The following is a 15,776-nucleotide window of genomic DNA, read 5'->3' on the forward strand; positions in this document are numbered from 1 at the left end:
GAGTCTAGCGCCGAGGATTTGACTGTGGCGCCCGGCGACAGGAGGCGCCGGCCTTTGTTCGCTGGCGCCAAGTTCTTCCAATACCGAGCCAGAAATATGCGTTCTAATTTTTATCAGTTTTTAGCACTGTTTGCTCGATTCTACTTCCTGATTGAGTTGTTCTCACTTTTCTGAAACTCATGTGTTCTAAATATGGACATAACCCTCTAGGAATTCATGCTCCATCTACCTGATTGAACGCTTTGAGCAACAAACGGTACATCCGAGAATGTTGAGTTCACCAAACCACGGAACACTACTATTATTTTCGTGTTTTTGCAACGCTTTATAGGCTGTTTTTGGACGTATAAAAGCATCGAAAATTTTGTTCTCAACGCTTTTCAAAAGCGTCGAAAAAAAGTTAGTCGAGATTTTTTTTGGACGAATAAAAGCGTCGACAGCCACGACGCTTTTTGGTGTCTAGATTATTATAAGGAATGTCCAAAAATGGGTTGGTTCACGCTATCTCTCAATGTTTGCTTCGCTTTTATGTGTCTATTGTAAATAGGATTGTGGACGCTTTTTGGTGTCCTTATATCCTTTCGACGTCTTTTGCTGTCCATATATTTTTATTTGGGCGACGCTTTTAAGCCTCCAATATTTCTTTGGCAGGAATTTTTTTTTAAAATGCCAATCAAATGTCCTTAACGTAAAAAAGCGTCCACAATATTTTTGTAGTAATTTTTTTTACGACATTAAAATTACAATGCATGTAAATCGAATAAACACCACAACGATGAATTTAACAAAAAGAAATATATATATATATATATATATATATATATATATATATATATATGTATATATATATATATATGTATATATATATATATATGTATATATATATATATATGTATATATATATATATATGTATATATATATATATATGTATACTAAAAAGATAAAGCTAGCTAGTTAGCGATTAGTCAACATTGTAATTTGTTCATAGTTAATTAAACTATCCAACAAAATAATTACAAAAAAAAACATCAGCAATATAATCGTCAAACACAAAAACTTTAATTAGCCTCAACGAAAACAAAAAAATAATAATTACACAAAGACTAAAAACCCCAATTAGTTGCACTTGATAAATCGATGATGATGATGGATGATATCTTGGTAGTCACTAGTTTTTTTTGCTCAAATATCCGCCCTAATTCATTCTCCTGTAATCATCAAATTACCTTTTCCAACCTTCAAGATAAAATTAAAAAGTTATTAGTACATATATATAAATATTAAACATACTGATGATGAACTTTTCCTTCAGGAAGAAAAAATAAATAAATAATAAAATAAAAAATACTGATGAACTTAGCTTTTTTATGAACTTTATGACTAAAAATCAATGAAATTATGACTAAACTTTTTCGAAAACCCAGTAGGAATAAAACACATTAAAAGCCTAGAAACAATATATAACTCAAATTAACCCAACTGCTGTAAATAATATGCAAAAGGATCAGTGAAATAGACTGCAGCCTTCGACAGTCTGATGGCCATGTCTACTGCCTTCGACAGTCTGATGGCCATGTGAGTATGGCTGTCCGATTCTATGACAATGTCAGCTAGCCCAAAACGCTTGGCCAATCTGATGGCCATGGCTACTGCTTTCACTTCAGCCACAATGGGGGTCCAGTTAGCTCTTGTACGTCGTACAGCAGAGAACAACCACAAATTCACTAACATTAGTACACTACATACTGAAAGTCGGTTCAAATGCTAAATCAATAATCAAAAAAAAAAAAAAAAAAAAAAAAACTGCTGAATCACTCGACAAATTACAGGAAGGACCATTGAAAATCACCGGAGAGATAATCATTTAGCTAATCCTGCGAACCAAACAGGGGATAAAGATGAAGATTTAAGCTTGGTTCAACTAAATCAGTCTATGACTCTAAGCTACCAAAAAAAAAAAGTACTACATGTATAATTGACAGTTAGGTTTCAATCGTATGTATGACTTTCACTTCCTCTACAGATTCAAAATTCTATTGATCTATTATTTTTGCTTTGCATCCCAAATTTGGGATCTAATTCAACAGACAAAATTCTCTTAGAGCTAACTCAAAAGCTACCAGAATAAGCTACACTAGCCAATTTACCTCTACACTTGACCAGCAGGAATTCAGTGTAGAACGGGATCTAAAAGCTCTAGATTATGAATCATTAAAGAAAGTAAGAAAGGAAGGATTCTAGTTTGCATGAAGTATCTACCAGCAAAAATTCTAAACAGATGAGCAACAAAAAATAGCAGATAAAGGGAAAATACACAAGTTGTCAACTCAATTCCATATCTCAACCATCAGATCAAGGAGGGGATTACATTTGAAGGCTGTTTAGATACTTCAGATTAGTATTTTGATACCATATGAGAAGTAGTATTTTGCAACCATACTAAATGAAGGTTGAGATGGTTACAAAACAACCCTTCAAAATACTACTTCTGATGGTTGCAAAAATTCTGAAGGTTGTTTAGATACTTCAAATGTATCTACCAGAAGTATCTAAACATGAAGTATCTACCAGCAAAATACTAATTGAACTCAACACTCAAAATGGCTTTAAGATGTGTTCATGTTGCCTAAGGCTGTACGACTCACCAGCATTAGCCTACTATGGGCTCTTATAGTCAGATAGGTTCCGAGGCACTAAGTGCCAAGGATGTTTTTAGCTTTTATCTTAAGCAAGGGTTGTTTCCTTACCCATTTATTTACATGTGAATCCATAAATGCCTCAATTTTCATCTGTGTTAACGTGGTCAGGAACAGGAGTAGTGAGTGTGTTTCTTCTATCCTAGAAGGTCAGAAGTCTAAATGCAGGAACAAGACACTTTTCAACTGGAAGCTAACTGCTCTTGATGGCAGCACACACCTTGGTGAAGGGCTCGTGCAGGATAACAGAAGCAGTTATCTTTTCGAAGCTATGCTGAAAGGAGCTACAAAAGCTCTGAGACACAGACTGTGGCACTTAGAGGCATATACGCCAGATTCAAGACTAATCAAATGGATACAGGGAGATCTAACAGGAGACTTCCATGTTTGTGACAAACTTACTAGACTTAGAAACCTTCTACCTAGATTCTTATAAAGACGACCTTGAAATAAGTCTAATATGAGTTTTATTGTCAAACTAATCAAGAGAGATTCATAAACTAATACCTCAGTTCATTGTCAAAATAATAAGTCTAATATGAAATTTATTGTCAAAATAATAGTACCTGTTGGTTTGCCATACCCAAGAATTGAGATGTCTTGTTAAGAAGATCTGGAGAAGCATTCCCCTGACGAACTGCACCCACAATATCAGAAAATTGTCCAACAAGCGTTTTAAGAAGTAAATTATTTTGTTCGACCTTGTCTTTTAGCTTTTCATTTTCCTTTTCAAGTGATCATTTTTTTCGTGCAATGAAGTCACTTCTTCCTTGACATTGTCCATTAAATTAATCCTCCTTTGAAATTTTCCATAACCTTTCTTCCTTAAGAAACCACGCACCCCGTAAATGTCGCCCTACCCCTAGTCCGTAACCTAAAGGAAGATCCGGAATCTCATTGCTATACATGGTATAGTGAAAAGCTTCATCTTCAAGCTCTTGTTGTGACTTTTTAGGATACAACATCCTCAACTCTTCAACCTTAGCGTTTACATCATCCTGTACCAAGTTTAAGTAATGAACACGGGGTTTTTAAAACAGAGCCACACATTTAGTAGACCATCTAGCATAACCAACAACAAGAGCAATGACATGAACTTTATTAATTCATAATTTCTACAGTGACTATGTCAGGAATCATACCACAAAATCTGCAGTGACGGTGTCGGGAAGAAAGCTTCCGTCCTTACCCGTATGAGCTTTTATCCAAAGAGCTAATAAGCTCATTTTTTTCTCCATGTTCATCTTCCTATTAACAATAATGTCAAAAGGTGCATTGTAAGCGAAATCGACAATGTCAATGAGATGCATCATAAATAACACAATGTGTATGAATAAGAGAAAGAATTATATTCATTTATACATACTTTATTAGCTTATTTATGCTACAAATCTATATTGTTATTTATTTGATTTTATATTTTTTGAGACTAACACTCTTTTAAGTTTAATAAAAGGCCACATATATAAATAATCCATACATAATCAGCTTGTTGGTTTGCAAAGCTATAAGAGCCAGATCTGTGAAGCTGATTTATGAAGGCTCGTGCTTTTTTTCAAGCTATAGACAAATTCTGCACTCATATTCAACCAATTAGTATTTTTCAAATAATTCAACCAAGACTAATTAAAACTTAATATATTAGTGGTAATGAATATTTTGTTAACTTTCGCTTTCTCTGAATCCCAGTACTTCACCAACTTTACCCAATTGTTCCTGCTTATTCCATGCGGTGGATCCTGATTACACATCTCTTCCACTGTTTTCTCATATGGCTTGTAATGTTGTTTTTTAAAGAGAATCTGAACTGTCTCCAGGCTTTATTGGCACGCTTGAGAGCTTGGTTGTCGTATTCCACACCATTAGGAATCACAAAGTGGTCCTCATTTATCAGACATTATGAAATTTGTAAGTAACTTGTAAGTGGTCTTACTTGAAAAAAGCTAATAATTTATCAGAATATTTTATGCAAAGCTAGTGTGTTCAATGTACTTACTCTCATATCCGTAACTATCCTTTCTTGTATATGGTTGTCAATTGCATGCCAATTTTTTTCTCCAACTGGACAATGAGTCTCCATCTTTGCCATCATACCAATGAATTTAACCAATATATGTCCACCTTTCCTAATCGGTTAGCATAGATCATTGAATTCAACATAGTACTTGACGTCACTATTGCTCCGAACGTCAATTGGCATAATTATACCACTCACCAATGTAGTATTACCATTGGCGTCTACAAAAACAATAAAAATAAAAAAACCATTAGTTTACTAATTGGAAAACATGATTTAGGGATCTTGAAGAACTAATTTGGCTTTTAACTAACACCATGCAACTAATACTCATCTATTTTATGCAACCACAAACATAATCTCGATGATAAAGTAAAAAAAAAATGAAGGTAAAAAGATTACCTATGGTCAGAACCTCCTCCTTATCATCAAAATCTATGTCTACAGGCCAATTGGGAAGTGACTTTGGTCACAGAGACTTAGATTTTTTCGTGATATCATTGGAAGTTTCAGCACTTTTTTGATGTGTTTGATTAAACTGTGGAGTTGCTGCTGAAGTTTTCTGAGAACCTCCCTTCCCAGGTTGAGGATGCTGAAGTGGTTTGTGAGAAATAGGAGTTGCTGCCGAAGTTTTCACAACACTAGTACCAAGGTTCTGAGAACCTCCCTTCCCAGGTTGAGGATGCTGAAGTGGTGGGTGAGAAGTAGGAGAGGAAGCTAAAGGATTGTTAAGCGAGTTGAGTTTATTTGAATGTTGTACATTAGGTGGAACCCTGGAAGAGAGTTGGGGTGGGTTCTTTGACTGGTAACATGAAGAATCCTTAACTGAACTCAATATCGATCCAGTTGGAGGTTTTTTCCCAATAGATCCTAGTCTGTTAGGTGGTGGTTGTGCACATTTTGTAGTTGTATCAGGTGAAGAAAATGGCCCCCACTTATCATTCTTAAGAACCTCACCTGGTGGTGACTGAACAACTTGTTTTTTTGTTGGTTTGGAAGCAAACTCACTTACAAATGATAGTGGATCATGCAACTTAGATGCAGTTGTATTTGGTGACTGTGATGATTGTGGATCTTGTGACTTAGATGTGGCAGCAAGTATTTCCCTTGCTCTCTTGCTTCGATAAGTCATCTTGTACTATATATAACACTGCAAGATAATTGATGCAAAAAGATCAATACATCTAAACTGATATAAGAATGATGAATAAATAGCAACATATGAAAAAATCCATGTTACATCATTTTAGTGTCATGAATTCAGGCTGCTAGTGCCAGAAGCTCTGCATATGTCACACAGTGAGAAAGTTATGGGGTGATTGCAATTCAAAGTTGCTAGCACATTGGAGATGGATCACTGTCTTTTTCCAGATCATCCCCCCCCCCCCCCCCCCCCCACCCAAAAAATAAAGAAAAAGGCTGGTCAAAGGAGGTTAAAGCAATTGACTTCTAAGAGCAAAAGGTTTATGGGCTCCCTCTTATGTGGATTCGACACTTAACAGTTATACAAGTATTGGTCAGATGGTAACTTATCTCACATTGAAGCCCTCCAGTAACTTTAATCTATACCTGTCACAAAACTGCTTCCTTTTTGAGACCGACAATTTGACAGCTTTTCAAATAAAAAAAATGTATATAAATAAAAAATTGACAGCTTAAAATTTGTTTATTAGTTAATAATATTTAATAATATAGTACAACATTACTGAGAGGGAAGTTTCAATTTCCCAAAGAAGCTCCAGGCCAGATGAATTCATGCTTGTTTCTCTGTTACATTGTAGCTTTTATTTTTTGAAGGAACATTGTAGCTTGATCACTAGCATATTCTATTAAAGGGGAATTTTTTTTTTTTTTTTAAGATGATAGGTTTCCATGCACATAGAGAAGATCACATAATCTCACTTTCATCATCAACAGCTTCCAATGTTTGAAGCAACAGCTTCCAAAGTTAGTAATGAAACAATTCTTTTTTGAGACCTTCACCCTAATTAAAACTTACCATTTTCAACTCCTATAGTTTAATTTCCATACATGTAAATCCAAACTTTAGAACTTGCAACAATGACTCGTCCATGGAACACCAATGCAACGATGCCCACACTAATATGGCATGTTACTTCTGGGTGTTTCTTGTCATAACAAGTCAAATTTCGTCAGCTGAACAACAATAGGCATCTTACCACAAACAACATTCTATATATGTTCACTTATAAATTATTATTGTATAAACTGGAACTCAGCTGAATCATTATTGTGCTCCCTACTATTATCACAGCACTAATAATGGGGTTTGGCAAGTAATTAGCGCAGCTATCCGTTAAATTCACCCCAAAATCATGCCAAGTAAGTATCAAACTAGAATTGCCAAAAGCAACAAACAACAAATTTACAACCCCACAACATTTTAAGAACAATACAGTTATATAAAACAATTTCTTGATTTACTACCCTAAATATCAACTACCCTAAATATCAACTAATTAACCTTTACTACCCTAAATATCATCTAATTAAGAAAATTGGGTTTGCCCAAGATGATTTATCTTGGGTTCTTTGTTTTGTTTTTGGCTATCATGGCCGAGGCAGCAAGTACTCCCCCAGGAATGCACCAATTGAACTAAGCTCCCTTGAACCCAGATTCCCTACCCAATTCCACCAGATAGAGAATGTACCAATTGAACTAAGCTCCCAATTCCATCAGATAGAGAATGCACCAATTAAAATTTATACTAACAAAGCTACCAAATTACCAGCTCAACGAATAAAAACCTTCACAAATAAAAATAAAAAAAAAAAAAAAACCCCGAAAACCCAAAAATGTAGAGAGAGGAATATTGGAAGACGATGTTGAATTTGTCAAAAAGTGAGATAAATTGAACCAAAATTGAATACACAAGCTCAACCTAAAATAATCAAAACAGCAGAAGTTATAGTAACAACCAGGTAAAAGGAGCATAGTCCTGAATTATTACATGCCCTGCTCAGAGACAAGATAATAACTTGTATACAAGGAATTTACAAAGAAACCCCAGCAAAGAGTATACATATATCAAAAAGAAATTTACGGTAACAACTTGTAGCAGCAATAATTTGAACAAATAATTTATTGGCTGATTCACAAAATAAACAATAATGATAGGTATCACAAAAAAAATTACCTCTTTCTTCTTCTCTCGTCTCCTTCTCACTTCATGAAAGGGATCTGCCACGTGAAATCAATAGATTAATACTGAGTCTCACAATCGACAGACACTCAAGCCAAAAAACCTCACCTTGTCATTAACATTAGCACCTTTGAATCTCTTGGTGTAAATCCACCGTCCGTGAATGACAATAAATGCCTAGAACCAACCTGAATAAGAACAAAACATAGCAACTCGAAATTAATCACAAAAATAGTAATCTGATAATTTTGCTCATTTTTCCCCAAAAAATAATAATAATCCACTGAATTGCACATTAAATCAGTGACAATTTACCAATCTTTTAATTCAATATTGATATTACAAACAAGAGCAGCAATAAAATCTATGCACAAGAGTTTCCATAAGAAACAAGATTGGCTAAAGACATTTATTCCATTAACATCTTTGACAAATTTCAATAAATAAATCAAATATAAAAATACACCTAATCGAAGTTGTGAACTCGAACAAAACCAAACACACACTAATAGAAAAAATTCTCCAAAATGTTTTGAACCAATTATTCAGGTATATCAAACAAGTCCCTAGGCTTAGTCTTCACAACATGACACCATCCGATCCTTTTTGTATCTCATCCTCAACATAAAAAACTTGCTCTGCTTGAGATGAGAAAACAACTGGATCACCATGTAAATATCGACCGGTGTGCATCAACTTTGAGAAAATAACACGAACACTTCCATTCCGGTTTGTTTTGATACCCCTACGAATATCGACCCAATCACAACGAAACAATATAACCTTAAAAGAACCATAATAATCTAATTCAAAAATTTCTTTGAGTTTTCCATAATATTCGTGGCCCTCGGCTTCCACCATGATTACTGAATTTTGAGTTGTTCGAAATCGCTCACGATCCACAATATCAAATTTGTAACCATTAATAATAACACTTTTCATCCTTTTCACGCGGTTACTCAAGCCACCTGCTAAGGCTTTTCTTAACTTTCCTTCTACCGTGCTATCATCTAAATTATGGACCTACAATTCGGGAATATATAATTAGACTAAAATTGTTGTATACAATGAAAATTAGAAAAAAAAAAAAAAAAAAAAAAAAAAAAAAAAAAAAAAAAAAAAAAACTTATTGTAATAGCATATAACCTGGTTTCGCAACTAATCGGCAAATTCATTAATTATCCACTGATTTTCAATAGAGTCATTAGATTGACTTCCTCCAACGCCATTCTCTTGCCTTTTTGTTTTAAAAGCTCACTATCGAGATGGAAAATTTTATGTTAATAATAAGTAAATATTGGACGCTTAAAACAAACACATAATTCTACATTGCTACTTACTCTAGAACCGGTGTCAGTTCATCAGAATGTAGTAAAATATAGCGATGTGCTTGCTTTAAACATCTATTGTCTACACGAACATTTTCTTTCTTTCCAATAACACGACCACCAGAGTTATATAGATAGTTATCAGTGTTTGATACACCGTCTTCATTCCTTTTAGGTCTGTTGGATATAGTTTCAACACTTTCTAAATATCTCGAACAGAATGCAATTGTCTCCTACAAAAGGTAACCTTCCCGTTGCGCTTTATTGCTTACATGAGATTTTAAAAAGGTCAAGTACATTGAATTATAATAATGATTATGTATGTGAATGTGAAAAAATAAGGAAAATTAACATTTAAAACAAATAAATAATAATAATAATAATAATAATAATAATAATAATAATAATAATAATAATAATATATAATAATAATAATAATAATAATAATAATAATAAAATCACCTTTCAATGGGATACATCCATCTGTAATGAACCGGTCCGCCAAGTCTGACCTCATCCACTAAATGAATTATTAGATGAACCATGATCGTAAAAAATGTTGGTAAAAATTCTATCTCCATCTTACAAAGTGTCAACACAAGCTTTGATTGAATGGTATCGAATTCTCCGGTATCTATAGCAGTTGAACATATCTTTTTAAAAAAGCCTGACAACTCCTCAAGCAAGTCAATAACTTTTGTGGCAGTCGACGCCCTTAAAGCAAGGGGAAGGATATCTTGCATGAGAATATGATGGTCGTAACTTTTCATATTAATAAGTTTTTGCTGCTTTAGATACACACATTTTTGCAAATTAGATCTGTATCCATCAGGAACTTTCATCTTCTTTAAGACTTTCAAAAATCTTTCTTTCTCCTCATTAGACATGGTGTATGAGGCCGGCGGGATGTTACCTTGAGGGTTCCAAAGATGAGGCTTTATATTCAATTCCTTTAGGGCTTTTCTGCCATTCTCATCATCTCTACTATTATCCATATCTAAAAGAGTTCCTAATAAAATATCGCACACATTCTTATGCTCCCAGTACTCTAATTCAAAAAATGTACTTTTCTTTTTCTAAATAACATCACCATCTAGATCGCAATCATCATCAAGTTCATTGGCAATTTTCTCCCTCTTTTCTTAGGAACTTTTTTAGCCTTCCCATACACATACTTTACCCCTTCTTGTTGCTTCAAGACTTCGGTTCCACTAATACGAATTGGAGCAAGACCATATTCTTCTTTCCCATCAAACAAATTAGCTTGTGAATGATATGAGTGATCAATTGGCAACCATTTTTGATACCCTGGGTAAACAATTTTTCCACCAAATCTATCTGAATTTGTAGAATGAGTGCAAGAAGGACAAGCTTTGTAGCCTTTTGTACTCCAACCTGATAGCATAGCACGCATATGCAGGAAAGTCATTAATAGTAGAGTGTAGGGCTGCTCGCATTTTGAAGTTGCTTCCACTATAAGAATCAAAAGCATCGACACCTTCCCAGAACAATTTCAATTCATGGATTAGTGGTTACAAGTACACATCAATATCCATACCGGGACCAAATTTACTGGGAATAATTATAGAAAGAATAAATGATGATAACTTCATGCACAGCCATGGTGGTAAATTATAAGGAATGAGGACCACCGGCCATGTACTATAATTTGTATTCATTAGACGATATGGATTAAAACCATCACTAGCTAGGCCTAGTCTAACACTGCGAGGATCAGGAGCAAACTCTGTATATTTTTCATCAGTTTTTTTCTTTCCAAGCCTCGCCATCCGTAGGGTGTCGCAGAATCTTATCATCCTTACGATTAAAGTACCATCTCATCTCCTCTGCAGTTTTAGATGACATGTAAAGCCTCTTTAATCTAGGGATAAGGGGAAAGTACCGCATTACCTTAGCCACCTCGCCTTTTTTACATACTTCTTTTCCTTTCTCATTTAGATCACCCTCCTTTCCTTTCACACTTTTCCACCTAGATGTATGGCATATATGACACTCACTTTTATCCGCAAATATGCCCCAATATAACATGCAGTCATTTGGAAATGCATGGATTTTCTCATATCCCAATCCCAAATCATTTATTATCTTCATGCCTTCATAATAAGACGACAGAAAATCCTTAATAATGGGAAATGCATCAATTAGAAGTTCAAGTAATTTATTAAATGACTCAGCGGACCAATGGAACATACACTTTAGGTGAAACAAGTGCAATAGAAATGATAGCTTTGAAAAAGTAGTACACTCTTCGTACAGGCCTTTTTCAGAAGCTTCCATGAGTTTTTTATACTTTGTATGCTCTTCATTTGAGACTGTTGATTGATACTCATCATCTACCTCGCAATGAAGGGTAAACCCATCATCCATGTTATATGAATTGCCATCTTCAATACTTGGTTCACTTGAAGATGGATTATCGGTAGGTTAAGTATCAACTTTAAAAGCTGCTCTTAGTAACCCATCCATATCATCTCGACCTACTGCCTTTGCTTCATCATTACTTGGATCATGAGTCTTACTCCCTTTATCTTTACAATGGAATATCCAATTTCTATAGTTTTTATAAAAACAATTAAATAAAATATGCCCTCCAACTTCTTCTACAAAATCCCATTTATTTAACTTACATTTGTTACATGGGCAGCGAGTTACCAATGTATCTTGTGAAAGAGTCTCTTTAGCAAGGTCTAAGAATTTCATGCAACCTTTATAATAACGAGGATCACCTTTTGGTAAATCAATCCAATTAGTATCCATGTCTACAAAGAAATATATAGTTAACTACAAATTATATATATGTACATTATAAAATATCATTTTACAAGATAGATTTTAATGTGTCCTTCGATGTTAACTAAGGACACATAGATTGCTACACATGAAGTTTGTCAACTAGTTAAAATTCTCAAGCAAAAATAAATTAAACCAAATCCACCATCAACCTTTTTCACATCCTAATACTCATAATGTGAACAATTTACCAACCAAAGTAAATGAGTATTGAGTAACTGTAGAAAGCAAACAAACACCCAAGCAGTCCAAGAAAACAAAATTGAACCAAACCAACTCAAAGATAATCCATGAAACAAAAACTAATCAAATTGAGAATGTGTCACTTGCATACATATCATTCTGTTGTGATTCTAATAATGCTAAAAAGAAGGAATGATTCAAATAAAAGTTTCAACCCCGACAATGCAATTGCATCACCAAGGCTATCAAGAGGTTGTATTAAATTAAAATCTCATATTTTAGCTTGCGAAACATTTCAATTTAAAAACAGAAACATCAGCCTAGAGAGTGTATTAATGAATAAATTCACCCATATATAACCATAGGATAATATTAATGAATTAAACACCCATTATAATAAACACAGTAAAATACACTAAACATTGATTCATTTATTAAATACTGCCAAATTAATTCACTATTAATGAGAAATTGCTTTAAAAAATATGAAGTATATATTATTTCAAACATGTAGTAAACATACCTAATTGTCTTCTATCTCTTGGCCTCTTTCTTTTTGAAACGAAGTTCTTCAAGACAACAAATAATAAATTTCAATTATAGATGAAATTGAGAGAAAAATCAGCTAAATATAGGGAGAGGAAGTTAATCTAATGAAAATTAGGCAAAATTAAAAGGGGAAATTAAGCTAAACTAAACAATTACTGATGAAACCTTTACCTTAGGCTGAGAAAATTCAGAAAATCCAAACAAACAACCCATAAAAATCGCCATAAAATTGTAGAACTACTAACGACCTATTTTTATTATTTCTTTACCTTATAAAAAGTAGGAGATTGCGCTTATGAAGCGTGCACGGACCTATATGCCCTTCAAAATGTTTATTTTCATTCTTACCCCAATATGTAATCTCTTACATTTATGAGAAATATATTAAAATAATATGTTATCAATAAAAAATGAGTAAAGGTGATTTTCCATATAATAATAGATGATAACTCAAAACAAAATGTGTAATTTCTCCCTACTTTCTTCTATGGGTAAACCATTAAAGGCATTAATCATACCAACAGGAAAGAACGAATTGAACCTAAACTATACGTAGCTTTCTATGAATTAGCCACAGTTCTTGTTAATTTTTGGGAACATAAACAGAAACAACACTTAGGTGAAAGATTGAAAACCTAGAAACCACTTAGCCGTGTGAACCTGAGAATTTCCATCTACTAGCAGCATGTAAACATTCATACTTTCAATTTTTAGCTAACTAATAAAAGGCACTTCTCAGGTCATGCACTCATCACCTACGTGATTGGGAATTATAAAAAAAAATAAAATAAAATAAAATAAAAATAAAAACCATTGCAGAAACAGACATGAAGCAATAAAACAAAACAGTAGTACTCAACAGTTAAATTTCTTCCATGATCCCATGACTTAGACATGCTTAACAACACCATTAATGAATTGAACTTGCCTACTCTTTTCCAGGGGTGGGTAATATATATGAATCATTTTATATATAAGGAAGGAGAAAAAAACATCATTACCAATCTAATTTTGAGTTGGCATCCAAGGCAAAAGTTCCTCAGCAGTCTGTTCAGCAAAAAAAAAAATTGGGGACCAGATTTAGATGATATTAAAGGTTACCAAGTATATATCAGGCTTGCAAAAAACTATGTATCTTCATAGCATATTAAGTGACCAAGTGTAAATATATTAGAGGACAAGAAAGATTGCTCAAAATTGCAATCCTTGAAAAAGTATCAGGGTTTGCCCTGTTTGATGTCAATATGGCCAAAACAATTTCATATCTAGTACAAAATAGCCAAAACAATTTCATATCTAGTACAAAAAAAAAGGAAAAAATTAGGAACAACAAATTTGGAAATTGAAAGAACAAATTATGAACTGAAAAACGTTTAGGTGGTGTTTGGATTCAAGAAAATTAGATTTCAAATCTGGAATTTCAAATCTGTTATTTCAAATACAGACATTCAATTCCAAATTCTTTGTTTGTACAAATTTAGAAATTCCAAATTAATCACTTTGAATTCAATATGTATTTCGAAACCATGATTAACTCAGTATGAATTTTGAGTTGCATGCCTCTGTGTTTCTCCCTCTAAAAATGCAGTATGCTCGAACTAAGAAATTAAATCAACCATATATAACAAATTAAACCAGAAATTAAGTTAAGAGGGAGTACTTTATTGAAAAGCCTTATTTTTAAAACACATTTTTAGAAGGTGAAGGCAATAGTCAAGGATTTACAGTAGAGTGGCCAATCTTCAAGAAGTTGCAGGTGGCGTGCCGGCAGTGGCTACGGTGGCAAAGGTCAATTAAAAGGAGGGAGAAAGTTACAGGTGGCGTGCCTGCAGTGGCAATGGTGATACAAATTATTTCATTAAAATTAAGAACTACTTTACTATACTAATCAAGGCAATATTAATCATCAAAATATTATATAATTATGAAAATTTTAATTATCCAAAACCTGATCACCGTCAGAAGGTCTCCACCAGGTCTCAATTCAGCCATCAACAATCCTCCAGGCACAAGATTCTTCTTTCTTCTGAAATTAGAAACAAAATTTATGAGAAATTCATCACAAAATGAAGCAATTAAATCTGAAAAATTGAAATAAATGAATTGAACCGTTAGTGGCGGCGAACTGGCGACTGGGTATGACTCGTATGAGAGCGTGAATCAGAGTGAAGGTTTGAAGGATTTGAAATGACATGCATTAAAGCTGGATTTAAAATTCTGAAAATTTAACTTAACTATACAAAGTCTGGAATTGACTGAAATCCAAATGCAAATACTTATAATTCCCAAACAAGCAATTTGAGACAATTCCATAATTTGAAATGATAGTTTCCAAACATACCATTAAGTAATTGTATCTAATTAAGTGCAGAAAATTACATGATGCGCCGTCAATGAATTCTTTGAAGTATCGCGCGATTCTTGTTCTCTTTCAATTCAAAACTGTGAAAGACCAGAGAATTTCCGATTTCTACCAGAGATTAAACAAAAAACATGAGAAATCGAACATTATACTATAGCCTAGATGAAATTCGAACCAGGGATTAGAAAAGCAAGAAGGTTTACCTCGAAATTAGAAATCGATGAATTTGACAGGTTGAAGAAGAAAATTCCCAAATTCCCACAATTTAATTTCCAGAACGAATTGGGAGATCAATTTGAATGGAGAACATGGATGAAGCAAATTAGCAATTTCCAGAAGCAAAGATGACTGACCTAGCTTTTTTTTTTTTTTCTTTTTTTTCTGAAACCAGACCATAGCAAATTAGGCGGTTTAAGTCGGAAACATTTTTCAGCAAAAATTGGTTTCCTCATTTTCTCTCTCTATCCACTTTCTCTCTCCTTCAACCCATGAGCATTTTTGTGATCATATTTTTATCCCATCAATGATAAAAAAAAAAAAATTATTCCCCATTCTCTCTCTAGTACATCTTCTCTCTTACTTTTACTAATACCCTTTTATATTTCTCTCAACAATATTATTTTTAATTTTTACTTGTATTGTGGACTCCACATGATCACTATTCA

General features: G+C 33.6%; 1 protein-coding gene across 8 annotated transcripts; it reads right to left on the reverse strand.

Moving 5' to 3' along the window:
* Nucleotides 1-962: 962 nt before the first annotated feature.
* LOC145629086 (uncharacterized) lies at nucleotides 963-15,503 on the reverse strand. Of its 8 annotated transcripts, none has more exons than XM_081681573.1 (14): nucleotides 15,315-15,503; nucleotides 15,129-15,219; nucleotides 14,698-14,775; nucleotides 14,475-14,575; nucleotides 13,751-13,796; nucleotides 12,724-12,769; nucleotides 7,987-8,066; nucleotides 7,873-7,916; nucleotides 5,117-5,864; nucleotides 4,404-4,935; nucleotides 4,178-4,270; nucleotides 3,840-3,945; nucleotides 3,264-3,695; nucleotides 963-1,237 (listed from the first exon to the last, which is right to left on the reverse strand). In XM_081681573.1, exon 9 carries the CDS (start codon nucleotides 5,844-5,846, stop codon nucleotides 5,184-5,186), a length of 663 nt encoding a protein of 220 aa, XP_081537699.1. In that variant the 5' UTR covers nucleotides 5,847-5,864; nucleotides 7,873-7,916; nucleotides 7,987-8,066; nucleotides 12,724-12,769; nucleotides 13,751-13,796; nucleotides 14,475-14,575; nucleotides 14,698-14,775; nucleotides 15,129-15,219; nucleotides 15,315-15,503; the 3' UTR covers nucleotides 963-1,237; nucleotides 3,264-3,695; nucleotides 3,840-3,945; nucleotides 4,178-4,270; nucleotides 4,404-4,935; nucleotides 5,117-5,183. The 8 variants fall into 8 exon arrangements, with proteins under 8 accessions (XP_081537699.1, XP_081537700.1, XP_081537702.1 ...); XM_081681574.1 differs by having other exon boundaries at nucleotides 4,365-4,935; XM_081681576.1 differs by having other exon boundaries at nucleotides 4,178-4,935; nucleotides 8,007-8,066.
* Between the last annotated feature and the right edge of the window lie 273 nt (nucleotides 15,504-15,776).

This window comes from Chenopodium album, chromosome 4, assembly GCF_948465745.1.
Source record: "Chenopodium album chromosome 4, dcCheAlbu1.1, whole genome shotgun sequence".
Taxonomy (NCBI): Eukaryota; Viridiplantae; Streptophyta; class Magnoliopsida; order Caryophyllales; family Amaranthaceae; genus Chenopodium; species Chenopodium album.